Source organism: Vipera berus, assembly GCF_964194415.1.
Source record: "Vipera berus genome assembly, chromosome: 2".
NCBI lineage: Eukaryota > Metazoa > Chordata > Lepidosauria > Squamata > Viperidae > Vipera > Vipera berus.
The window spans coordinates 56,976,890-57,004,045 of record NC_138203.1 but is presented as its reverse complement, the minus strand read 5'-3'; the positions used below and the strand labels follow the sequence as shown (position 1 = coordinate 57,004,045).

The window sequence follows — 27,156 nt, the reverse complement described above, 5'->3', positions numbered from 1 at the left end:
CCTTCTTAAGATAGTTTTTATTTTGTTAATATGACATGAAAAAGTATGCAAGTTACACTAGAATTTAAAAACACATCACACATTAACATAAGCCCATTTCCTGATTAAATTGCTAAGTAAAACTAGTCAAATTGTTTGAGTCCTTCATCCTTCTATTTATGATGTAACTAATAGACAATAATCTTTACAAATATTTTGAGTAAAATTTGTGTAGCTTGATTGCTAAAATACAAAAGTTTTCCATACAAAAAATTATTGAAAGCACTTTCCTTCCCCTTCCAAAAAGCATGTACGAATGTAAAAAGATAAGAGTAGATGGCTAGACTAACAACCAAACCCCACACAAGTATTTTTTTAACAAGAATATTAAAAAAGGACCACTGTAAAAATGAGGGTTGTTTTTTTGAAAAAACAATACATAGTTCAGTGTCAATATTTTTCACATTTCAAAAAGCTATATATATGATTTGACATACAAAAACCTCCATCCCTGGGACAAAGGAAATTAAGGCCAGACACAGCTTTAAAATTCACAAAAGGAAATACAAAAATATGTTGTGCTTCCAAGAATGTTCTCCTCTGCAGGATGGGATAAACATAAGTGGGGACTAGATGATCAGCATTTACATGATTGCACAGTTTCTGTTGGCTCCTCGTGGGTCTCCCTATTTTAAATATAAAAAATTTTTTAAGACTGTAACTGATATATAAAACCGTAATAGTTTGATATACATTCAGTATCATGAATAATCTGCGTACTTTCCCAAATTATGTCTGAATCTTATTAGCAATGTATTTTATGTTCTGTCATAGGAGAAAAACATGAAACCATTCAAGAGTATTAAAATTATTTGTACAAAGCAGCTCTAATATAAATTCTGTTTGACAGCTATTAGGTAAGGGGCATCACTCTTTATACCTGAACAATATTGTTATATATACAATATCAGAAACATATGAACAACTATTTCCTTAGAAATCTTGAGTGAACTTTCATATGCAAAAGCTGAAATACAACTAAATTCTACATTGTTGCTAGAAAATATTGTTTTAACATGGGATTGCACCAGGGATGGAGCAGTTTTGAGCATCTTTGTCTAGAATAAAACACACATTTTCTCCAGACATGGGCCTGAAATATGAAGTATTCCAGGCATAACAGTGTTGGGATGATTGGAAAAAGCAAGCAAGGCCACTTGATTATAGCTAAGGAAACATAAGGAAAGAAAGGACTGTCGGGGGAGGGGGGGAATGATTGGAGATGCTGCTCTTCAATTTATGGGCAGTAATGTGCAATCGCTGAGGATGATGAAGAGAAATTGGTGAGAAGATTTGGAGGTTGGGGAGGGGAGTGACTGCAACACAGCACATGCTTGTGACTTGTGCTTGAATTCAAGTGTAGGGAAAGGCACTGAAAAGATTTGAGAGGCAAAGCAGCTTGTGGCTCATGTGAAGACTGGCGGTCTGGGTGGGTCTAGGACACAGGTCTGCAACCTGCGGCTCCGGAGCCGCATGCGGCTCTTTCAGCCGTCTCCTGCGGCTCCCAGTCCTCTGCCGTGTGCAGTCCAAAAAAACAACAGTGGGACTAAAAAAGTTCAACCAATCAATTCAAATATGCAGGGTAGTTGCATATCTCGCCTTGGCTCCACTCTTCAGCCAACCCCTGTTCTGTGCATGCGCGCATGTACGCACATTCGCACACATTTTTGGCGGCTCCCAGTTTTTCCTTTTGTGAGGGAACCGGTGGCTCTTTCACTGTTTCAGGTTGCTGACCTCTGGTCTAGGACAAAAGTCTGCAACCCGCAGCTCCGGAGCCGCATGTGGCTCTTTCAGCCGCCTCCTGCGGCTCCCAGTCCTCTGCCATGTGCTGTCCAAAAAAAAAAGGACTAAAAAAGTTCAACCAATCAATTCAAATATGCAGGGTAGGTGCATATCTCGCCTTGGCTCCACTCTTCAGTCAAACCCTGTTCTGCGCATGTGCGCATGTGAACACATTTTTTGCGGCTCCCAGTTTTTCCTTTTGTGAGGGAACTGGTTCCGAGTGGCTCTTTCACTGTTTCAGGTTGCTGACCCCTGGTCTAGGACCATAAGGCTCCCACCCTTGGCCACGCCTCCTTCACCTCATGCCTCTGACCATTTACTCCAGTGTTCCTCCTCGGCTGGCCCTCCCCTGCCCATTCTCCCTGGTCAACGGGCCCCTTGCCCTCCCTCCCCCGTGTCCTTTGGCCTGGCCCTTTCGCAGAGGCCACCTTTGCCCTGGGCCTTTGTCCGCACGGGACAGATAAGACGCCAGCCAATCAGGTGGCATGAAGAGGCCATGGTGCTGCAGGGTGCGATGGCCCAGCTTCTCCAATTGCGGGTTGATGTGGGGTGCACAGGTGAACGGCAGGGTGTGCATACCTTCTCTGATTGCGAGGGGGGACAGAAAGAGGGCAGAGCAAAGAAAGAAGACACAAGGCCTAGAATGGATTAGCCAAGGTGATCATTGAGAGGGGAGGGGGCAGTCACCTGACCTGGGTTATTATTCATTAATTGCAATCTGGTGACTGAAATTTGGCAGCACAATTAAGATAGACAGAAGAGGATTTGGAGTCTGCAGCTTCCCCAGCCTGGTCCTTCAGAAATGTTCTCCTGTGCACTCACCCACCCTGCAATTGGAGAAGCTGCACCTGCCCTGTTCGCCTGCGCACCCACCTGTTCCCCGCCCCCTGCAATCAAAGAAGCCACACCGGCCCTGCGATTTGCTTGTGCACCCACCTGCAATCAGAGATGCCGCACCTGCCCTGCCGTTTGCCTGTGCACCCACCCATCCCCTCCGTAATTGGAGAAGCCACACCGGCCTTGCCGTTCACCTGTGCACCCACCCGACCCCTCTGCAATCGGAGAAGCTGCGCTGCCCCTACCGTTCGCCTGCTGCCCAACACATGACCTGCAATTGCTCGTCAAACGCTGCCCCCCCCCCCGCAGCATAGCTTTTTCCTGCCACCTGATTGGCTGGCAGCTATCTGTCCCATGCGGCCAAAGACCTGGGACAAAAGGAGCCTCGGTGAAAGCGCCAGGCCAAAGGGCACGGGGCCCATTGGCCAGGGAGATTGGGTGGGAGGAGGGCCAGCTGAGGAGAAATGCTAGAGGTAAATGTCCGGAGGCGTGAGGTGAAGGAGGCATGGCCAAGGATGGGAGACTTATGGTCCCATTCTGGCCTGGGCTGGGGACCCTTGATCTAGACCAGTGTTCCCCAATCTCATGAACTTTTAAGAAATATGTCTCTGAACTCTCAGAAATTCTAGGCAGCATTCTGCCTAGAGAATTCTGGAAGTTTAAATCCACTCATCTTAAATTTGCCAGAATTGGGAAACACTGCTCTAAAATAAGTTTAGGGAAGAACTGGGACATTTCATTTCAAATTAGGAACCGGCTAAACAGAAGACTAAAGGTGCACTGAGGAAAACACAAGTAATTGAAAAGCATTTTGAACATAAACACAAACCTATCACTCTTCCTAGTTCATTTTCTACTATCTCATAAGCTAAAGATGGTTAATGTAGATCTGGATAGACATGGTGATATTTGCCTGGCAGTATTTTATGTGCTTATCAATCAGCCAATACTGCAGCCAATTTTGGTCACCATATCACAAAAAAGATGTTGAGTTTAGAAAAAAAAAAATGAAAGAAGAGCAACTAAGATGAACAAAGGCCTGGAGACTAAAACATACAAAGAACAGCTGCAGGACTTGAGTTTGGCTAGTCCAGGGGTTGGCAACCTTAAACACTCAAAGAGCCACTTGGACCCATTTCCCAGAGGGGGGAAAAACAGTGGGAGCTGCAAAATTCTTGCCCACGCAACGGGAAGAGCTTGATTGAAGAGTTTAATTAAAAGGAAATAAAAGGCTGCTGTTCTCTGTCTCTCTCTCCCTCTCCCTCTCTTTCTCTCCCTCCCTCTCTTCCCCCTCTCCGATCTTCTGCTCACCTGGCAAGCTGGCTTCACGCTGTTCTCGGACAATCTGACACACATTCTTATTGGGCTGGCTCTCCTGCCCTTGAGGGCTGCTGCTTCCTACTTCCTGTGGAGATGCAGCAAAGGCAGGAGCCCCGCCCAATAAGCTTGTCAGCTTCTCAGAGAACAGCGTGAGGCCACTCTTTTTACACTTACACACACACACAGAGTGTGTGTGTGTGTCTGTGTGTGTGTGAGAGAGAGAGGGGGGGAAGCGCAAGTGCCTCTGTCTGTCTCTCTCTGCAAATGGCGGAGGATGACTGGGAGCCGCAGAAGGCTGAAAGAGCTGCATGCGGCTCCAGAGCTGCGGGTTGCCGACCCTTGGGATAGACGTCTCAGATGGTATAGGTTCTCCTGTTTGAGCAGGGGGCTGGATTAGAAGGCCTCCAAAATCTCTTTCAGCTCTATTATATTCTAAGTCTAGTGATGTTTCTTTGCTCGTGGCTTTATTAATGAGGGTGGAGTGATTGGTCTTTCTTCCCTTACTGATCTTTCAAAGGGATAGTTAATAGTTTCTTCTTTACCCTCCAGATTACCAACAGCCAAAAATCAGCAACCCTAGCAAACAATAATATCACATTATAGATAGAACTGTCAGAAAAGTTGTCTGGATCTCAGTCTACAGTAGATTCTTTGAATTTTATTTATTTCATTTGTGAGAGCTCTATGTCAGTTTCTTAAACAATTAAATGTATTCCTATCCTGGTTTTCTGTAAAACCCCACACATTATTAAAAAGATATGATTTTTTAAAACTATTTGAAGTTATAGGATACCTGCTGGTGAAATAGATCTTCCTCTTCTAGAGCTTCAACTGGTTCCTCTTCTATTTCTTCCCCCTCTTCAACTTCAAGTAAAGTTGTTTTGAAGACAGTGCTTCTCTGAGCCACCTCCTATAATGGACATTGCTGGGTTATTATCAAACACTCAAACTATTTCAGGACTTTTTTTATTTTTTATGTACTGTAAGCATGTACTGCTGCGGTGAATATATAAATCCCACTTGGGAGAAGTGCACTATATATTAAAAGGATAATCACAGCCTTACTCCTGTTTGATCACAACCTTTTTTAACCAAATAATTCAAACTGTTATTAAGGCAATGGGAGTCGTATGTATCTGCATTACCTCTCCCTGAGAGTTTCTCAGAACAACTTTCACATCTTTGCCAGTGCCCCAGGAATTCTGGTTCTTCCAGATGAGGTCAGAAGGAGGACTGGCTGTTACTCCGGCATTAGCAGCCCATATCTGAGAAAAATAAAATAATTGTACAAAATTAATATGTATCTATCTGCCAGTAAGGATCTTTGCATCTCTATTTACATATAAGGCTAAATAAAAGACAAACCGCACCAAAACTGCATGTTTTTGGATACAAATTGGTCAGGAATCTAAGCAAAATAGTAGTTTAAAGACATTGACCTATAATCAATAGCAGGCTTCATTTTCAAATGACACTCATAATATTGATTAGGATTAATTTACAAACCCTTGGTTGTTGTTCAGATTTATATTTTATTAGCAAGCTACATTTTGATTTTCATAAAGTTGATTTCACTTACTGTTACAGTCTGGCCTGCCTTCAGCACATATCTTGAGGTATACTTATAATTAACAGAAACATCTCCTATTTTTCTGATCATCTCCCAACCTCCCATTGGTTGATCCTAAATTAAATCAGAAAAAAAGTTTTGTATTAGGCAATTACAATACATGAACATGGATAAGCCAACCCTTGAAATTTCAACCAAAATACCACAAAAAATCATATTATCTGCACATAAATCTAATTTCAAATTTTTAACCATGGTGACAGGCAGGAAACTGCAAATTTGTATGTCGTAATTTATAAAACTGCATGATTTTAATGCTGTGATAGGCTTTAAAAAAGCTGGTATATAGACAGACCAAACACAATTCTGGGGTATATTTTAGAACCTAAAACTGTTGGCTTAGCCATGGGTACATATAGTATATATTTCTACCCATTAAGTCATTCAGACTAATAGAATTATATACAATGTATTTTGCATATTCTCTATCCCTTTTATCAATCAACACAGAATAAATACAATAGTTTTTCTGGAATTGGCAATTTATTTATAGAAAGTTGAATCATGCCAACAATATGAGCTGTAACTAAACTTTAAGAGAACTCTTTAAACTTTTGGCCTTCCAGGCACCACTTAACCATCTTCCAACAGCTCTCTTTTCATGAGCAATGAAATAATGCTATATTTGTAGTTTCTGAAAGGCTTTATGTCTCTAACTTATGTCAGCCTTATATAAACTTAAATTTCCAATAGTCCCTAGCCTGCACGGCAACTGCTGAGAATTAAGGAATTTGGCACACAGAGAGTAAAGAATGGTGTAATAAAATATGTCACCACTGGGATTATAGAACTAAAACCTTTCAGTAAACAGATTTAAAACAATCTTTCACTGGCTGAGTTTATATAGCCTACATAATAAAAAACAATCAAGACAATCAATTATACTACCACTTAGCACATAATTAACATACCTGATCAGAAGTGTTCTTCAAGCGGATAAATTTCCCATCTACATCTATCTCCTCAATACAGATATTTCCAGTAGCAGAAGCTGAGTGAGAGATACTAACACTACTACTGGCCTCCGATTCTTCTACATCAATCCTCTTCCTCTTTCCCCTTGTTGTACGAACACTACGGCTTGATGATGCCCGAGAGACAGTTACACGAGAAGATGGACTAGGAGTAAGTTTCAACCTGAGCAGAGAAATTCATGAAAACAGTTTTTTTCTCCATCCATCTTGTGTTATTAGCTGGTGAAAGTTCAGGGTAAGGTTTGTGAACCCGGCTCATGAATAAAATAAGTCAATTAATCTATATGTAAATTAACATACAGGCTTACATTTTCAAGTATAAACAATTCAGTTATTGTCCCCTCTCCCCCCATAACCAACATCATGAACTGAAGCTAGTTTTTAAAAGGTTTCAAAACAAAGACTAGCCAAAGAATTAAATTGTATTAAATTTATTCAGCAGCATTTATTTTAGGAGTGGTAGAAAGAAGAAAATGTCACATGTGGATTTTCTGTTGGAGATGCAAAACATGGCCAAAGTAATCCTAAACTGAACTAGGAAAGAAAAAAGATTAATGAATCTTCTTCTAAATCTCAAGACTGCTAGCTCATGACAAGTAGGCTGGAAAGTATGGAAAAGGCTATATTTACAGCTATGCAAGCTCTTTTGTGCCAAAACATGTTTGTGAATTGTATAGTACTTTCACACCAAAACATGAGCATCATAAGCAAAAGTGGTTTAGCAGTTGGATGGAAAAATCCAAGAATAATGGCAGGTAGGGTGGCTAAGAGGACGTAGATAAGATTGGCAGACTGCTGACCTGCAGGCCATTTAGGAGGGAGAGAGAGGGCTGCTGAAGCCTTATTCAATTTTCTCCATTAGTCTCCTCTGGAGTTCATTTAAATGAAAACTCAGAATACCAAAAATGTTTTTAGGTTTTAGTTCTGCCAAACCACAATCTGACCAGAATGGCTTTGTAAAATTTCCAAAACACACTTTCCGTTGTGTGCACATCCCAAGTTGTACTTTAATCCCTCTGCATGTGGAAGTGACTTGACATCCAGCAAATCCAAGCTAATTTGTCCTCACATTGAGAATGTTTTGTTTTCTAATCTTACACCAGCTACCGTTAAGTATTTTTATTAGGTGATGGAAATAAATAATTTCCCATTAGCAAAACTATTCCCTACCAAGGGCAATTTTCCCCAGTGACTAGAATACTTACAAATATTCAGATCAATAATACGTATTTCAGTACTGTTGTTTTTACTATACACTTCCTTATAGGCAAAAGGAATCTTAGTTGGATTTTAGCCATTTTACATGTCACACAATGCTAAGCCAACAAATGTTAAGAGTGGTCACATGGAAATCCTAGGAGAAAATTTGGCAAAGAGGATCTTTCCATTTTGACCTCCATACATGTATCTCTTGTCATCAAGGTCCCTCCCGAAGTTCAGAGAGGTGAATAGTATTTAGTGAATAGAAAGATTAAATGATCCTTTACATTACCTTTCTTCTTCACCCTCCAACAGCTTCCTATAGGCATTGATTTCCATATCCAGAGCCAATTTTACATCTAGCAGTTGTTCATAATCATTCAACTGCTGTTGCATCTGATCTCGTATCTCTGCCATCTCTCTCTCTTTGTCAGAGAGTGTCCTGCGGAAAGTATCCCTTTCTTTAGCCAGGATGTCCTCCAGTTCTTGCATCCTCTCTAGCCATCCTCTAGACTAAAATTACAAACAAAAGAAAAACCTCAGCATTTTTAACTTGAGAGAGAGAAAATATATCTATATCTATCTGTCTATCTATCTATGTATACACACGTGTATGTATATACATGTGTGTGTACACACACACACACACACATGAGAAAAGATACTATTAAAAACCAAAATAGAAAGACAAGAAATATTTTTGCATCTGTTTTGTATATTAAATAATTAGCATGAAGGAATTAATCCCCCCCCAAAATAATATATATTTCCTCTGATTATTAATCAGCATTAACACAAAAGGAAATAACTTACATATTTCCTGTTTGGGGCAAGAAGAAGCCATGCATATCACTGAATGATTACAAAACAATTTAATTTGCAGAACTATTATTTTTAATATTCAGAATTCAGCTATTTACCCATGCATTAGCATATTGAGTAAATGCTAAATATAACACAGTACAATTTTATAACGGTTAAGTGCTCTTTACTCTAAAGCAATTTGAGTATCTTTCTATAAAAGCCATCTATGTTGCATTACATTTTAAAATGTGTACATCGTTTAAAATAACTTTACCAAGGTGATTGTACTAAATGAGATTGTTTAAAATATTCAACTTTTTTGCTAGCATAATTTTATATTATTTTCCTCAAACAAAATAAGGAAAATATTTTTAAAGAAAAATAATTTATGCTAAAAGCAATATTCCCTCTCCTCTGATAGTACCAGTCATACAACCAATTGTCCTTGGAAGCCAAAACAATCATTTTGATAAGAATACCTACTATGCCAGACATAGGAAATAAAATACAATTTTAAAAGCACATTAAAGCATAGATTAAGAATTAAAATTATCATAAATTAGAAAACTACAGAAGAATCAACACAACTTATTCAATGGAAAAAACCCCAATTCATTTGCATCCAACATTCACCCCAAAATGTTTTAAGAATTGTTGTTCAGCCAGTTCTACTCTGTCACCCTCTTCTTCTCTTAAAAGCAGAAGGAAGAGAGAAAACTCCCTCATCAATGACTGCAATAAAAGCAAAATAATCCATGTCTTGAAAAGTAGTAAATTTAGGACATACAGTCTGACAATTTTTAATTTAATTTTTAATTGTCAGAGAGAAATACAAATCCAATCTAGTTAGGACCTGCTTAGCATTCACTCCAAATCTTACACTCCTTACCTCTTTCTGTAAAGCAGACAGTTGTGAAGAGAGGCTGTCAATGCGCATGCGACTCTCTGTAAGTTCTTCTCTTACGGTGTTAGCTGCTGAGCTACACATTTCAGAGGAGAGTCTTGCGTTTTCAAGCTGCATAAAAGCAAAGAGAAAGCATTCCACAGTTACTTTGCCAGCAAATATAGTAACAAGAACTTACACTTAAAAAAATCTGTAACAGAAATAATTTATGTAACACAGGAAACCTCTCAAGACTGGCAAGATGACAGCTAAGAATTTACGTAATACTTTGATGGGGAACTAGTTTCTAATCATGAAAAGTATTTGGATTACTATTTTTTTCAAACAGCAACATTTTCACTATATTTATTAATTCAATATTTAACAAGCTGATATAACAGGATCTAAAAGTAATTGAAACAGGTGGCTAACAGTTCACCAGAAAAGTGCAGCAAGCTGTTTTTAAAAATATTCCAGTTCAGTGAAATTTCAGTTACTCAACAATTTCAGCTTGTTTACAGTATTTAAAAAAAAATCCAGTGCAACCACATGAAATACGCATCTACTGCTTTAAGAACACTCTGCATTGCAATAATAATAATAATAATAATAATAATAATAATAATAATAATAATAATAATAATAATAATAATAATAAGAAGTTGGAAGGGACCTTGGAGGTCATCTAGTCCAACCCCCTGCTAAGGCAGGAAACCCTATACCATTTCAGACAAATGGCTGTCCAGTCTCTTCTTAAAAACTTCCAGTGTTGGAGCATTCACCACTTCTGGAGGCAGGTTGTTACACTGGTTAATTGTTCTAACTGTCAGGAAGTTTCTCCTTAGTTCTAGGTTGCTTCTCTCCTTGACTAGTTTCCATCCATTGCTTCTTGTCCTGCTCTCAGATGCTTTGGAGAACAGCCTGGCTCCCTCTTCTTTGTGGCAGCCCCTGAGATATTGGAACACTGCTATCATGTCACCCCTCACCCTTCTCTTCATTAAACTACACATACCCAATTCCAGCAACCGTTCCCTATATGTTTTATAGCCTCCAGTCCCCCAATCATCTTTGTTGCTCTTCTCTGTACTCTTTCTAGAGTCTCGACATCTTTTTTACATTTATATTTTAGGGCTCAACACACAAGCAACAAAACATAGTAAGCATGCAATTCCTTTATCTACAAATGATTCAGTCCAGGGAAGGCAAATGTTAGCCATGCTAGGACTTCCAGTATTTCAACAAGAGTAATACTGAATGAAATGCATTATCATGTGAAGGACCCTTTTAGATTCGCACACAGAATTTGGGAAGCCAATACAAGGGGTGGGGGTGGGGGGTGAACTGAAGATGGCTCTGGGAGACAGCCAAGTCAACGACCAATCTCTGCAGAAAGAAGAAAGGAATGAATCCACTCCCCAAATTCCTCTCTGGATTAAGGAGAGGATCTTCTGGTAGTTTTAGAGCTTGGGGAGCTGGGAGAGTCAGCTTTTGCACAAGCTGCAGTTCGGAGCCTTCAAAAGGGATACTGAGTTCACCCACTTCCTTTCTTAATTACTTTCATTGTATATGGATTGCTTTCTGGATTTTAGCAATCTTCAGCAGGACACATTTTATTAACTGGATTTTCCTTCAATATACAGCTAAAGAAGTTTCATTTAAGTTTAAGAAAAGAATTTTTTATTTAGAAATAAGCAGCAAAAGGATGATTAGGACACTGATTCTGGAAAATTTTTAAACGCACTACCAGATCAGACTGACTGGCAATCAGATTATGAAATTATTATAAGAATGTTTTACAAATCCTATTAAAATATATGAAGGTTTTGAATTTAAGTGTAAGAAATCTTGCCCTGGGCATATTTTATTTTTTTTTTATTTTTATTCCATTTATATCCCGCCCTTCTCCGAAGACTCAGGGCGGCTTACAAGCTTAGCAGTAGCCTTCATTCTATGTATATGCCTGCTTATTAGGGCTTTCACACACACCCCAAGCGGCATTATTACAAAGTCAGCTTAATTGCCCCCAACAATCTGGGTCCTCATGTTGTGGATCAGAGAAAAACAAAACAGCTTAACAGCTTCCAGGTCCTTGGTTAGGATCTGAACTATTACGTTTTTACTGTGAATCAAATTGAAGATTAAATCTTAAATAAACTAATAAATAATCATCTTATCCTATCCCCCACCTAATGAAATTTAAAATTTGAATATTACTAAAGGTTTCTGAAATGTAAAGTACTTTTTAACTCAAAAAATTATCAAAATAGTTCATTAAACCAATTCTCATTTAAAAACAGGAGAGCGCAATGGCTCAGTGGTTAAAGGCACTGAGTTGTCAGCTGGAAAGCTGATAGCCCAGATTTGAGACCCGAGCGCTGTGCGTTTCTGCCCCAGGTCCTGCCCACCTAGAAGTTCAAAAGCATGCAAATGCTAGTAGATTAATAAGTAGCACTTTGGTGGGAAGGTAACAGTGTTTTGTGTGCCTCTGGCATATAGCCATACTGGCCACATGATCACAGAAAATGTCTTCAGACAACACCGGATCCACATCCTAGAGTTGGACACAACTAGACAGGGAAATCTTTACCTTTACAAATGTTTTAAACATATAAGCTTTTTAAGTAGCCTAAAACCAAAATTAAAGTTTGCATTTGTATTTAATTGCTCAACTTGGAAGCAGTTAGATAAGCAGAGGTTATTGGGAATAAATTGATTTTAGCATTTTATCTGATCGTTCCCTGCTTAATTATTTTTGCCAGTAATATTAAACAAATAGAACAGTTCTATTCACAATTCAGTTTTCTATGCAATAAAAATCCATGGTTTTGTTCTTCACCTAACTTTAAAACGCCAGAACTCAACAAACAACTATGAAATATGTTATTTAGCACTTCAGCATGAGCTAAGAGCACACAAAACTTGTAACAATTTTTAACACGTTAGAATTCTAGTTTATCATTTCTACAGTCAATATATAACATCTGCATTGGAAAGTTTTCAGCTAGTCTAAAAATCTGAAAATATTCAAGTGTGGGTACTTTGGCATGGTATGTTTCTTCAAGCTCCTCTTTGTAAAGTTTCACTTGCGCATCTTGTTGCTCTCTCATTTCTTTCAGTGCTTGAGCCAGTTTGTATTCATACTCTATCTGAGGCCCCGAGTCCACCTCAACAAGGCGAACCTCTTGTTTCCTCCTTGTTTCATTTATTTCCTAAGAACAAACAAACAGAGTTAGATTTTTTGCTTTAAAAGAATTCACTTTAAAAAAAACCAAACAAGGAACCTTATCAGGCTGTCATACTATGTTAGGGTTGTGGTTACAGGTTAGGATCTTCAACTTTTTCCAGGCTAGCAATCCTCCTCAAAACTACTTCTACTCTTAGCAATATGTGCTTTGCCAGGTTAATGACAAAGATGTGCTCAAAGAGGATCTGTGAGCCACAAACATTGTAGATGAAATAATGGTTTATCTAACCTAGCTGAAAAAAGTGTTTCCGTTTTAGAATCTCAGCTTATTACCTCTTCATACATATTTTTTCGAAATTCCAAGTCTTCAATCAAACTTTGGCAGCGGTTTTCAAGATCCACTTTCAATAATGTTTCATCCACCAATTGTTTCTTGGCAGCTGCTAAAGCAGCTTCAAGCTTGAAAGGAATATTAAAATAAAATTAGAGCACAAATTCACCAAAATATCACTACAGGAAAGAATAATGTATCATCTGATCCAGTATTTATGTAACTGACCAATTACAGCATTCAAAACCTGCTTAATACTGTGTTTTCCTGAAAGTAAGACCTACCCTGAAAATAAGCCCTAACTTGATTTTGGGGGTGAGCCTAATATAAGCCCTACCCAAAAAATAAGCCCTAGTTTTGGGTGAGGCGCACGCCTAAAAATCAAGCTACAGCAGGGGTGTGGAGCTTACCATTGCAGCCAGGCCTCCCATGGACCGACACTTGCCTTGCCGGCCCACTTCTTCTGCGACGGAAGGAACAGTTTCATTCTGTAGCTAAGAATGGAGCTCCGGCCTGCATTTTGTAGTCGCTTGAATCCATAGCTCTGTTATCGGCTGCAAAAGCCTTCCGGAAAAGCCTCTTGACTGCAAAATGCAGGGCGGAGCTCCATTCTCAGGGCAGAATGAAGCTGCTCCTTCGGCCGCAGAAGTGGCCTGACTGGGTGAGGCTTTCGGTGCTGGAGGTGAGTGGAAAACACACACACACACACACACACACCCTGAAAATAAGACCTAATGCCTCTTTTGGAGGCAAAAAAAGAGAGAGATCAGGTCTTATTTTCAGGGAAACACGGTAATATAAATATCAGAGTTCTTTCATTTTAAGTATACAGGTAGTCCTCATCTTACAACTGGTCACTTAGTGACTACATTAAGTAATGATGGACCTCCATATGGATACCTATGATGCTGTTCTGAATTCTGACAGCTGCCCATTTTGGAGGCTCAGCAACTGGTCCAAATCTATGGCCATTTGCATCATCCAATATCATGCGAACGCATTTTATGAAAATTCAGCTGAAAACTTGCATTACTTTCAGCAAATAATTGCTTTGCTTAACAACTGCAGTGTATCCTTAATGACTGCATCAAAAAAAGGTTGTAAAATTGGGTCAGTCACATAGGTGACCTGTTTTATGACCGTCACAACTTACAAATGTAACGGGTAGGGCTCCATTACAGTTGAAAGTCAAGGACTATCCAATTCACATATATTAATCTATTGAGGATACAATCAAGTATTTATTAATTTAAACATACTTCATTTATATATATTCTATTTACAAATTTCAATTATCACTTACTTTTAAGCAAGATTTATTCATCTTGGATATCAAAGCCATTCTTCTATATGTTGAATCATAACTCAGGTAATTGTGGAATTGGATTTAAGCATAATGGAAGAACTGCCTCCTCTGGCAGCTACTGCAATTACAGGTTGTCCTCGAGTAACAACCACAATTGAGCACAAAATTTGTTGCTAAGTGAAATGTTTGTTAAGTGAGTTTGCCCCATTTTACAACTTTTCTTGCCACAGTTGTTAAGTGAATCATTGCATTTGTTAAGTTAGTATCATGGTTGTTAAGTGAATCTGGCTTCCCCGTTGCCTTTGCTTGTCAGAAGGTCGCAAGACCTGATCACATGACGCTGGGACACTGCAAATATGAACCAGTTGCAAAGAATCTAACATTTGATCATGTGACCATGGGGGGGGTGGGTGAATGCTGCAACGGTTGTTAAATGTGAAAAACAGTCAAAAGTCACTTTTCCCAGTGCCGTTTAACTCTGAACAGTCACCAAATGAATTGTTGTAAGTCAACGACTACCTCTACAGGGACCCCTTCAGAGAGGGCAATTCTGTGAATGAGTCAGGGCTCATGTTTGGCAAGGATTTCTTTCCTCTGGTATGATCAGGGACACCACCTCTAGAGACTTCCATTTCAAATTAAACTCTGCAAACTATGGCTATTATAGTTTTAATTAATAATTGAAAGAACCCTACTTTATTAAAATTGAGATGCAACATTTTAGCTATGACTAAACCATCAAATCTTCTTGATATAATCCTAAGAAAAAGGCTACCTCAGGCCCAAGCCTAACACACATAACAGACCATTTCTGAAAATGTAAAGAAAAAAATTAGGTGTATCCTGTATATACGTGGTACTACTAGTTCAGTAAACTGTTTAATAGCAACGGTAGATTATTTTTCCAAGTTATATACAGCCAAGTAGTACATATTTACACCACTTATGAAATAAGAATAAAAAAAAACTGAAAACATCTGCTTATGACTTACCTGAGTAATCTGATCCTTTAAGTCCTCAAGCTCCCCCTCCAGACTTTTTTTATCACCAAGTGCTGTAGCAAGTGCTGCTTCTTTTGCATTTAGAGAAGCTTCAAATTCCCGAAGCTTTGCCAGAGCACAATTCAGATCAGATTCTTTTTTTGCATAGCTAAAACAAATCAGAAGTTCAGTTCAAAGATTAAGAAAGTGGAAAACAAATTAACCTAAAGTGTCTATTCCAAACTTTGGAATGAACAGGCTTATTCTAAATGAGATATATTTGGCTTCCTCAAGAAACATTTTAAGGATCCAGCCATTCCAAGAGTGGTGATGTAACTGCTTTTTTCCCCAAACTGCTTCCAGGATGGCACAGTAACACAGTAATATCCCTGCTGGTTGATGTAAGCGCACAGTAAGGAGGGTAAAAAAAAAAAAAAGGCCAAATAAAAGATGCAGGTACGTGCTGGAAAAGTTGCTCTTTTTGCTTTGAAACTTTACAATGGGAATAGTCTAATGCATATGGTTGGGTTGCATATATGTCATACTTTATTTGATAGGCAACTGTGTGTTAATGAAACTGAGGTTGTACACATCAAAAGGCTACTGGAACAATATTGATTTACTTGTTTTAAGCACCAGTACAATATGTACCGTATATCCAATCTGGGTTTTCTCTTGGGCGCTGTGGGAATTGAGTTTTCAGGTGCAGAATATTTTGATTGGAGCTGTTTTGTTCTAAACGTGACACAAAGTATGCTTGTATTTTATGTTCAACTTTTCAATAAATAAAGCTCTTCAATTTCAGTGAAACCACTCAAAATCTAATAACAGCAACAGATTTGCAGGTATGAAGATTTCATTGATACAGCAAAAGGTTTATCAAAATTGTGTTCTGAAGATATTTAATGCATATTTAGTATTGCAAGGATTTTAGCAAGGAAAGAATGGAGAAGTCTTATATTATAGCGTGTTTAAGTAGAATTACATTATACCATCAACTGCCCCTGATTTATACTGGGTTGCAGTGATTAAAATCTATTGCCTAGTATTATTAGCCTACAAACCTATCAGCTGCAGTCTCTTAACTTCTTCTGCAGTACAAGCACTTTTGGATTCAAATGCTTTAAATTAAGTTCACAGAGATATTACACTTAAATACAACCTGTATTTTAGAGGGAAAACCTAAACTAAAATCTTGGACAAGTATAAAATTCTACATGCCAAGCATTTCATCTATCTACTACTCTAGAACTGGGATATAAAGATTTGGAAAACAAGGGAAAAGTTGGAGATGAAGAGTATCAGGTAAACATTCTAATTTCATTTCATCCTCTTCCCGAAAGAATAAAATAAAGCCAAAATTGGATATTTGGGAACACTGTGTAGAAAGTCAGCACCCACCCACCCTCCTAGAGAAGGAAACATTTTGGGTGATATTAAAAAAGGCAGAATATTATATTTCCCCAAAGGAATAATGGAGAAAAATCTTAGGGGAGGCAGAAACCAGCCCATTTCCCCAGGCAAAAACCTGAGGAGGAGGCCAGCTTTTAGAAATGCAGACATGGGGCATACAATTCATTAACAAAAATCCACAGCTGATGGGATAAAAGACTTTACATTCCTCCCCCCCCCCCAAATCTAAAAACAAGACATGACCTTTAGGACATAATAGGATTAATCCTACACCCTCTTCAGACTAGCAAAAGACACAAAAGCCCACCTCACTGCACAACCCAGAAACATTTCCACTTCAAAATCTCAGAGCCCTATAAAGATCCATCCACTCTCAACTCCATTTGTTCAGCTGTCCCAGAACCACATGTTACTGCAGGTTCTGCTCATCAATAAACTGGAACCTTCTTTCTAAGCCAATGCTTTCCAACCTGTGATATGCATACCACTGGTGGTACTTCCGACACCTGGGAGGTGGTACACGGGTTGAAAAGCGCTTTTTTTTTAAAAAAAAAAGTGTAAGTGTAGTAGGGGGGATGAGCTAAATGCTGCAGAGGCTTGTGGGAGAGTCAGCTGGAGCTGTGGTGTTGCCAGGGCTCTGCTGAGTGCCCAGGATCAGCAAGGGGCTCCAGCTGATTGGAGCTTCCGGAAGCAGCTTGCAACCTTGAGGAAAGAAGTCAGCTGCAGCTACACCAAAGAGAAAGGGGTGGGGGAGAGAAAAGAGAGGATATAAAAGGTTTTGGAAGGAAAGGGAAAGAAAAAAACAGGCAATCAGGAAAAAGAAGACAGAGATAGACAGAGGAGAGGCTTCTTTGAGTCAACCAGAAGGAGAGAGGGGGATAGAACAGTGCAAAGATTAATGTCAGAGAAACAAGCATAAGTTTCCCATTAAAAGTATGGTAATTGGATGTACAACATAGTCCTCAACCTACAGCCACAACCCAGCCCAAAATTTACGGTGCTAAGTGAGATATTTGTTAAATGAGTTTTGTCCCATTTTATGACTTTTCTTGCCACATTTGTTAAGTGAATCGTTGCAACTGTTAAATTAGTAACACGGTTCTTAAGTGGATTTGGTTTCCCCATTGACTTTGCTTGTCAGAAGGTTGCAAAAGGGGATTGATTACATGACCCTGGGGCACTGTGAGCATCATAAATATGAATCAGTTGCTAAGCATCCGAATGTAAATCACGTGGTCCCGGGGATGCTGCAACGGTCATAAGTGTGAAAAATGGTCATAACTCACTTTCATTGTAACTTCAAACAGTGACTAAGCAAACTGTTGTAAGTCGAGGACTACTTGTACTTTATCACTTTTTCCTTTGGGGGGGTCACGTTTTTAACACCTTGCTAGGCGACTGGTGGTACTCGAATATTGTCATATCCTAAAAGTGGTACAATCTATGAAAAGGTTGAAAAGCACTGTTTTAAGCAGCCACCGTTTTTATTCCCAGCATCTTAGCCTCCATTTTATTTACTCCCAGCTTGGAACTGGACCTGATGATTTTTCTTTCAACAATAGGGGGAGAAAATCTATGAAACTTTCATCAAGTATTATAACATAAAAATTAACTAGTGAGGCAGCTTATAATAGAGCTATTGGCTTTATAGCTATTAAAAAATTGGTAACCATTATTTATTTATTAAATTTCTACAACGCTCATCTCACCTAAGGGAGTGTTGTGATGGTCTTGTAAAAGATCGCCCACATGACTCATCTGATTTTATGACATTTTGCCATGTCAACATGTAAAAACTACAGTCATTAAGCAAACCAATGCTTCGCTATGGCCCCATTGTGCAGATAACAGGAAGTAAAAGGCAGGATTTGGTAAAAATGTGACTGCGGGGGAAGCTAAGTCCAGTACCTACTAGAAGGCTTCCAAGGTCCCTTCCAATACCTGTATTAGAGGAAACTGACTAATGAAAACTTCATCTTGGTTACTTAACTGTTTTTATATCTACTTTTTCTTAGTATTTATTTGCTGTAAAGAACATAATGTATGAAGTGAAATTCCAAGGTTTTATATCCTGAAACAGCTAAAATAAAACTTTATCTGTCAATCCAGGGATAATAAATGGGAACTTTGAACTCTGAAGAACCAAGAAGCAGGAATTTCCCCCTCGGGTGGATTTTTTTAAAGAATGTGGTAACTTCCATTTCTCTCCTATATAACCTTTCCTACACCTGGCTGATAGCCAGATAAAATCAACCCACAACAGTCTGGGTTGGTTATCAGAACACAATACAGCAAACTAGAGACCAATGGCTACAGGGTAGGGGTATGTGCGTGTGTATTTAAATGATGTGATTTATTCTTTGTTCTGTGGCTGTGGGTAGTGGAAGATCCTCAGTTAAGGGAACAGCTACCTAACAACAACCTCTTCAGAAATAAATGCTCATCTCTTCTGTTCTCCTTTTGTATCTTTCAACTTTTCAGTTTTTCTTTATTTTGCCATGCACAATGAACACAAAACAAGCAAACAAAAACCCTACATACCTATGGTTTCTTTCTGTGGCTTGTCATATCCACAGCATTATATCTGAACAAAATGACTAGCCACATTTTTAATACATCTGTGGCTTAAGAGTTAAACTAACTTGCACTGTTATTCCAGGAGAAGAAAGATACTAATACACCGCACACTCAAGACTTAATGCAAATAAATAAAAAATATTCCCTTTTACTAAAGGTAGTTCTTGTCTAATAACCATTCATAATTTCAACAGAGTTAAATGAAGGGACTTACAACCTGTGCCTAAAGGCTGTTGCATTGCCCCCTTGGACATGTGATTTCTGAACACTTGGCAACTCATCCACACTTACAACTTGATTGCCAAGCACCTGCAATCATGTGATCAACATTTGTAATCTTCCTTGCTGGCTTCCCCAGAAAGTCAATAGGTTTTTTTTTTGGGGGGGGGGGGATAGTGGTGGTGGCTGACAAGCAGGATTTTGGCATGGTGTGTTTGCAGCATGGGACATTTGCAACCTACAGCTGAAATGTATTTAGCTTATCTCTCCTAATGAGATCTTCCATTATATGGGATATGAAACATCTGTTTCAATTTTGCTATTTGAAACAGTTGCCCTATGCACCAAATGAATCTTAGTTTATATCTGTTGAATCAATTAAGTCATTGTTTAAAGCAGCCAATGATAAACATATATTTTAATATTACTTCATAAATGTCTTTTTAAACAATTGAACAATCTATTCTAACAGAAATAACACCCCTAAGAAGCTGCAAACTTATTACAAAAATTAAAATTGAACAAATTCAGTATTTATATTTGAACTTATGCATTTGAAGCCAATGTTTGGTATTTTTTCCTACTCATGTATTAATTCTAAGAGATGGATTGGACAACTATTTTATTAAAATATTATAAATGCCTCAGTTTATGGAATGGCACCTTAGTTTCCCATTGTAAAGCAAAACTACTATTCTTAGCATTTCCTATCTATATGATCCTGGACAATCTCAAGGTACTGCATAGAACTTGGATTTGATACTTCTTGATAATACTTGATAATACAATTTCTCACTATTTTTCCAAAACTTTAATCTATTTTAGTCACCAAATTTGCTTTTCCTATTGTAATATAAATGCATTATATTGGTGGTTACACAAAGGATATATGGATCAACATACTGTTATAAATATGCCATTATATTAAATTATTCACACCGTAATACTGAAACCAAGGCATTACATTTTCTATTTATCACTACATATTTTAATGGAAGCTCACAAGTACTGTAACTCTACAAAGCCCAACTTCCAAGTTGCTATTGACTCAATGCTTAGCTATGGATATCCCCAACAAAATAACTTAAGTTTCCTATTATTATTCAGGAGAGTGCTGTATATAAAGCTCCATTGTCTTTTAGGTAGGAAGGGAGAATTTTTTTAAAAAAATATTCCTTAATCCTATATCTGAGATCTTTGCTCCAAATTCTCTGTTTATTATGTTGTATGTTGTATTTTCTTTTTATATGTTTTCAAATATGATTATCTTCTGGTGTTCTTTTAAGAGAAGTCAACTTTTGCAAGTAAAAAAATATATTAAAAAACTAATGCAGTATTGCCCACAATGCTAATACGCTCTTCTATTTTCTCTCTAGACTTTCTTGGTTTACTGTATTTTAGAATATATACCGTATATACTTGAGTATAAGCCGACTCGAGTATAAGCCGAGACCCCCAATTTCACCCCCAAAAACTGGAAAAAGTTGTTGACTCGAGTATAAGCCGATCCGCCGTTCTGCAAGCCTCTGCCGCCAGCAGAGGCTCGATCCGCCATTTTGCAAGCCTGAATACACAGGAATACCCTGTGTGGCCGCGGCTCTCGGGGAAGCCCTGGCTGTCCGCTTCCTCGCTCCACGCTGCCATTCGGGGGCCGCGCGTTCCCCGGGCAAATCGCGGCGCCCAGCAGGCGAGGAAACACGCCTGCTCCAGTCGCCCCCCCTTCCCTCAGGAGACGCGAAGCAAGTGACCGCCCGGAGCTTACCGAGGACTTGCTTCGGTGCTTCCAGGATCGCGCGCACCTCTCCCAAGCCGCCGCCGTCCGGAGACCTGCCGAAGTTTGGGGAGGTTTGGGGAGGTGCGCGCGCACCTCCCCAAACCTCCCTAAACGTCGGCAGGTCTTCTTCCCGGCGACGTTTGGGGAGGTTTGGGGAGGCGCCCAAACCTCCCCAAACGTCGGCAGGTCTCCGTTCCTCCGCGCCCTGCCTGCCTGCTTCTTTCCGCAGTGGAAAGAAGCAGGCAGGCAGGGCGCGGAGGAACGGAGACCCGGCGACGTTTGGGGAGGCGCCCAAACCTCCCCAAACGTCGGCAGGTCTCCGTTCCTCCGCGCCCTGCCTGCCTGCTTCTTTCCGCTGCGGAAAGAAGCAGGCAGGCAGGGCGTGGAGGTCCGGAGACCTGCCGACGTTTGGGGAGGTTTGGGGAGGTGCGCGCGCACCTCCCCAAACCTCCCCAAACTTCGGCAGGTCTCCGGACGGCGGTGGCTTGGGAGAGGTGCGCGCGATCCCGGAAGCACCAAAGCCTCGGCCGCGCACAAGTCCTCGGTAAGTTTTTTTGTTGACTGGAGTATAAGCCGAAGTGGAATTTTTCAGCCCAAAAAGTGGGCTGAAAAATTCGGCTTATACTCAAGTATATACGGTAAATAGAAACAATAACCATGTTGAACTTTAGAGGTTGAACATTAAAGAACAAATATTACATTTCTGTAATCATGTGTTTGAAAAATTCTTTCAAAATTCTGCCACGTAGGATTAAAGAGAAAAAGATTTGACCATCCTATTTGTCACATTCATAAAGTATATATGCAAGCATACATTCTGAAATGGCTAACCCTTAGAATGTTGATTTAGATGATAATTTTGCACCAAATTATTATTACTATTATAAAGACATATCAGGAACCAGTATAAGGAAATTTAACACATTATATAAACCTATGAAAGTATACACATTTACTTTACACTATCTAAACTACTCTTTTCCCTATTAACATATATTCTAAATAACATACATATAATAATACCCCTCTTTGTTAACTTCAATGGTCTAAATATTTTCTAAATATATTACAGTTAATTTTTAATCAATACTGTTCAAAAATTACTGTATTGGAATAATATAAATGTATTACATGTTTTGAAACTATATATTTACATACATATGTATACACAATGTACTCTAATTCAAATATATAAGCATTATATTATTTATTTATCTAGCTTTCTTTACATAGTTTTACTCATTACCATTCAAAATACAGCTAAGCTTGTAAGCCGCCCTGAGTGTTCGGAGAAGGGCGGGATATAAATGGAATTTTAAAAAAAAAGATGCAATTCATAGGATGTCAATTGAAAACCCACCAAATCATAAAATTACATACCCAGCTCTATAGCATTTGTTATACTGCCTGCCTTTCTTCTCTGGAGTACAAATCAACTGATCTGAAGCAGGCAGCTTGGTTACTTTTCTTCCTAAACACAGATTTTAATATCTGAGCATGCCTCACCTTATAAAATACTTTATATATATATTATTAATGCTCGACAGAAACTTTCCCAAGGCAAGTTGCAATCCACCTACACTCATAGGAAATCAAACTTGCTGAAAAGGCAAAAATGATAAAACAGCTGTTTTGAGTACTATGAGAGCAAAGCTTTGAACTCTCAATTTATAGCATATTAAAGACAGTGATTGAAAGATGTGGAATGAAGAAAATATGCGTTTACACCACATTTTCTTACTAGTATAATTGTAAACTAGGGATCCAAGATGCATGTCTAAAATCATTATCTGCCTATTTGGTGGATGTAATAGGTTTTATCATTGCAGTGTAAAGTTTATCTTTTTTTTACTCAGAAAGATGGAAAGAAAGTCTTCTGTAACTGTAGCCCTATGTTAGATTTGGCCAGATTATCTAGCTATAGTTCTAATCTATAGGTAGTAGAACTGGTCGTTTAATGACCATTTGAAGCTCTATTGGACCACCCCAAACTATTTATGACCCATTTTTGGAGTTACAACAGTTGTAGAACCCTCCTTGCAATCACGATTGTATTTGGTAACCAGCTCATCTTTGTAGCTGTTTGCAGTCCTGTGGTCATGAGACCACTACTTGTGACTTTATTTATCTTTTGCCAATTTCCACTGAAAAACTACCTTTTGGGGCAAATGGATTTATTTAAACGACTGGCAGTTGCTTAATGATTGTTATAAAAAAAAACCCAGCAATAACTTCAAATCCAGTTACGTGATAACCTGAACTTATTACCATGTCTTACAAACAGGTTAAATTTTAATTGTAATTCAAGGGCTATCTGCAGACTGTTCCAAGAAGCTTCATTTCTCCTGCTTAACTACTTTTGATTAAGAATTAAAGGTTAATATTAATTAAATTAATAGTATGTTAAAGATTAAAATTAAAGGCCCTACCTAACAATATGAAAAGGCACATCTACTTTCCCAGGCTCTGAAGAACACAGTGGTTTCCTGGGAAGACAGATGTTTACCTACCCAAATATAAATGATAAATTCTGAATCATCAGTACAATATTTTAAAGACTGAAATTATAAAAGAGATAGAAATAATTTTGTATTGTGCAATTGTGAAAGGCTGCCTTCTCCTTTTTCTAATTTTCATGATATAAACATTTTATTATGGAGAAATAACCTATTTAATAGAAAGAAGTGGACAATCTGAAAAAACCCTATACAAATAATAAAGAATCAGTTAACACCAATCCTGTGCAAAATGTTTCCTTCAAAGCCCCAAGTTGCTTTGTAAAATGTGAAAATGTTCATTAATAAACATATCATCAAGGCCCTTGAAGCAGCTGCTTTGATGTGCAGGCAGAAAAGATGTTTCCACCTATGCCTCTGGTGAAGTGAAAGAGATAGTCTCAAAGCTTTAACAGGAGGTACCTTGGTTTTTGAGTAAAGCTGCTTATCTCAAATTGAATCTGTCCAATTCTCCACAATGCAAAGCCATTTTGCAAGACCCATTAAATATACTTGGATCTCTCAAAAGTGATTGATATAGCAGATAAACCAATCCTAAAATCAACTGTACTGAAGAATCTACATTGTGGCATACACTACTAAAGTTGAAGTGACTTTCCACCTCATTCAGATTAGGATGGCAACAAAAGCATAGTGTTTTACTTAAAAACTAGGGTTTATTGTATATGTTGATGGGAAATATATATTTAAATCAACAAATGTAGAAGGCACCTAGAAGCACAGCATGTCAAAACTATAAATTAAGTTCTCTCATTTCAATGAAGTAACAAGTTATCATAGCTAACATTTAAGAACAAAAAAATGCTATATCCTAACAATTAAGAATGTCATTATCCATATGAATAGGATTGAGTGAGGGATTTTTTTAGAGAAATAACTGCTTTCCTTAAAATAAATTTGTTTGCATTTCCACTTTCAATGATACGGGATTGTTGTTTGCAAATAGGTGCTACTTGTCAGCTATTAGCAAAGTTGAAAATAACTAGCACTACACAACTATCTTCAGACAGACATTCCTGAAATACTGAAAATGGAAATATGAATCCTTTTTGTAAATGTCCATGACTTTAAATCATATTTGATACCTATGCAGAAGTTCTTTCACAGAAACAGATTTTTAAATAGCATCCAAAAACACAGTGAGACTTTGACAGAAAGCTTTTTAATGAAACTGACTAAGTCAATCTCACAATGTGGAACATCTGATACAGTATTGCATAAAGCAGAGGTACCAAGAGCATCTCCCAATCAGCATCAACAATATTTGCCTAGGTGGGCCAATGAAGTGACTCTACAACATCCAATATTACAAAATATTTCAGAGTCCAATATTATTACACTATAATCATATTTAGATTCCAAGTAAATATGTTAAACTTTATAGTTAATCAAATATTCACATTCAAAATTGAATGATCAATCCAAAAGTGAAAACTGATCATTCAGAAAATAACCAGTTGTAGCAGAGGGAAAAACAGGAAACTTATTTTTCATTCAGTCAAGAAAGAATACATGAGTTGAACCACATGGCCCAGATGGTAAAACTGAGTTAAAACCAGAAAAATGAACGGGAGAAGAGGGGAGGAGACAGTAACAAGCTCTCAAAAGCATTTGTTTCTCATTTAGGAATGTAGGAAATACTGAGATTGGAATCTTATCTGAATTTCAAATGACTCATATTTCTCAATTATATTTCCTTTCAAAATAAGTTGAACACAGAATGACAGAAAAGCTAAGAATTCAAGTTTGGAAGCTTGTAAGCCGCCCTGAGTCTTCGGAGAAGGGCGGGATATAAATGGAATTAAAATAAATTTAAAAAAATATAGCCTTCCATTAATAGCTTGCCTATCCTGTAACATCAAATATAAAATACCCGTGGCCCCTCAACCAAGCTATAATGCTTCGCCTGTTTGTTATCTATTCATTTTCTGCCTCCATATGAGTGGCAACGGATGTTATGGGTGTGTGTGTGACGATGTTGCCGAATGGAGGTGGATGAGACACAACTATTGGGGGATAACAAGAGGACGGCTTGGTCGGTTACATCAAAAACCAATAAATGCCCGCCCGCAATTTCCCCCACAGGAACATGTCCCTTGATGGGCGATCACGTGGTTACATTAGGGATAAACGAATAGAAAAGAGACGGGGAAAAAAACCACATGGTTCTGGTTGAACCAGGGGTCGGCAACCTCGGCTCTTTTATGACTCGTGGACTTCAACTCCCAGAATTCCTGAGCCAGCACAGCTGGCTCAGGAATTCTGGGAGTTGAAGTCCACGAGTCATAAAAGAGCCGAGGTTGCCGACCCCTGGGTTGAACCGTCGTCCTGCATCCATTAACGAGCGGTTCTCCCGTCAAAGTTACTATGATTTTTGAGGGGGGGGGGGGTAGGGAGAGGCCCAAAGTCAGCCACTTACTTGCCAAGGAGCTGGTCGTATTCAGCACGGATCTTGCCCACCTCGATCTGCAGCTTGGCTCTCTCCCGAGCCGTGTCGTCCAAAGAGCGCCTGGCATCGGCCAACTCGGTCTCGTAGAGGGACTTCAGGCCGGTGAGTTCGCGGCCCCGCACCTCTTCCCGCTCGTTGACTTGGAGGTGGAGCGCGCTGTTCTCGATCTCCAAGCTGCGGACTTTGTCGATGTAAACGGCCAGGCGGTCATTGAGCTCCCGCAGCTCCTCCTTCTCTTGCAGGCGGCTGATGCGGGTCGGACTAAGCGGGGTGCCGGCCGCACCGCTCCGGGTGCGCTGCCCTATCGGTGTGGAAGCCGCCACAGCAGCCGCCATGGCGCGAACAAAGCGCGGGGAAACGGGAGGAAGATTTAAAAAGAACCGCAAAGCGGGAAACCGACAGTATCGGAAGGCTCGAGCCGAGGGAGGGGGCCCAAAAGTTTACGGGGGGCAGAAAAAGAGGGTCGGTGGACGCAAAGACGTCTCCCGATCCCGGCGGAACAAATCGGGTGGAAAAGCCGAAAGGAGACTTACAGCAAGCCCAGACGAAAAATTAAGAACGCCCCTGGCTTCAGCTGTAGAGGAAGAAAAAAAAAGGGGGGTGGGGGTGGAAGAAAGCGAAGGCAGAAGATAAAAGAAAAGAACTCCGAGGTCTCAATGAATGAACTGCGGAGGCGAAAGGAAGCGGCCAGGCGGGGGGAAAAAAGGAGGAAAAGGAAAGAGGAGGAGCGAAAGCAAATGAGGCTTCTGCGGGTGCCGAGAAGGCAATTTTCGAAAGGGAGGCGGCAGAAGGCAAAGTGCAGATGCCTCGAAAAAGACCCGCGCAGACTCCCCGGCTGGCGTTTGCTTGTTGGAAAGAGCAAACCTAGCTACCCAACCGAGATGGTGCACAGCCTCCGGCCGCTCCTCCCGCCTAGAACGGAACACAAAACAGGCGGG

The 27,156-nt window shown here is 39.3% G+C and overlaps 1 protein-coding gene across 1 annotated transcript; it reads right to left on the bottom strand.

The window, feature by feature from the left end:
- On the bottom strand, positions 1–27,156 carry LMNB1 (lamin B1). Its single transcript, XM_081321275.1, has 11 exons — positions 26,189–27,156; positions 15,283–15,439; positions 12,987–13,112; positions 12,508–12,678; positions 9,476–9,601; positions 8,075–8,295; positions 6,520–6,745; positions 5,558–5,662; positions 5,124–5,243; positions 4,772–4,888; positions 1–665 (listed from the first exon to the last, which is right to left on the bottom strand). The coding sequence occupies exons 1-11, from the start codon at positions 26,551–26,553 to the stop codon at positions 624–626; spliced, it is 1,776 nt and encodes a 591-aa protein (XP_081177401.1). The 5' UTR covers positions 26,554–27,156; the 3' UTR covers positions 1–623.

Bases quoted from the DNA above. Each gene is read 5' to 3' on its own strand.
- LMNB1 (XM_081321275.1), bottom strand. From the start codon at position 26,553: ATGGCGGCTGCTGTGGCGGCTTCCACACCGATAGGGCAGCGCACCCGG. The intron at 13,113-15,282 runs GTAAGTCATAAG...ATTCCTTTCAAG, and splicing joins TAAAGGATCAGATTACTCAG to CTTGAAGCTGCTTTAGCAGC. The intron at 5,663-6,519 runs GTATGTTAATTA...GATTTAATTTAG, and splicing joins TGAAGAACACTTCTGATCAG to GATCAACCAATGGGAGGTTG.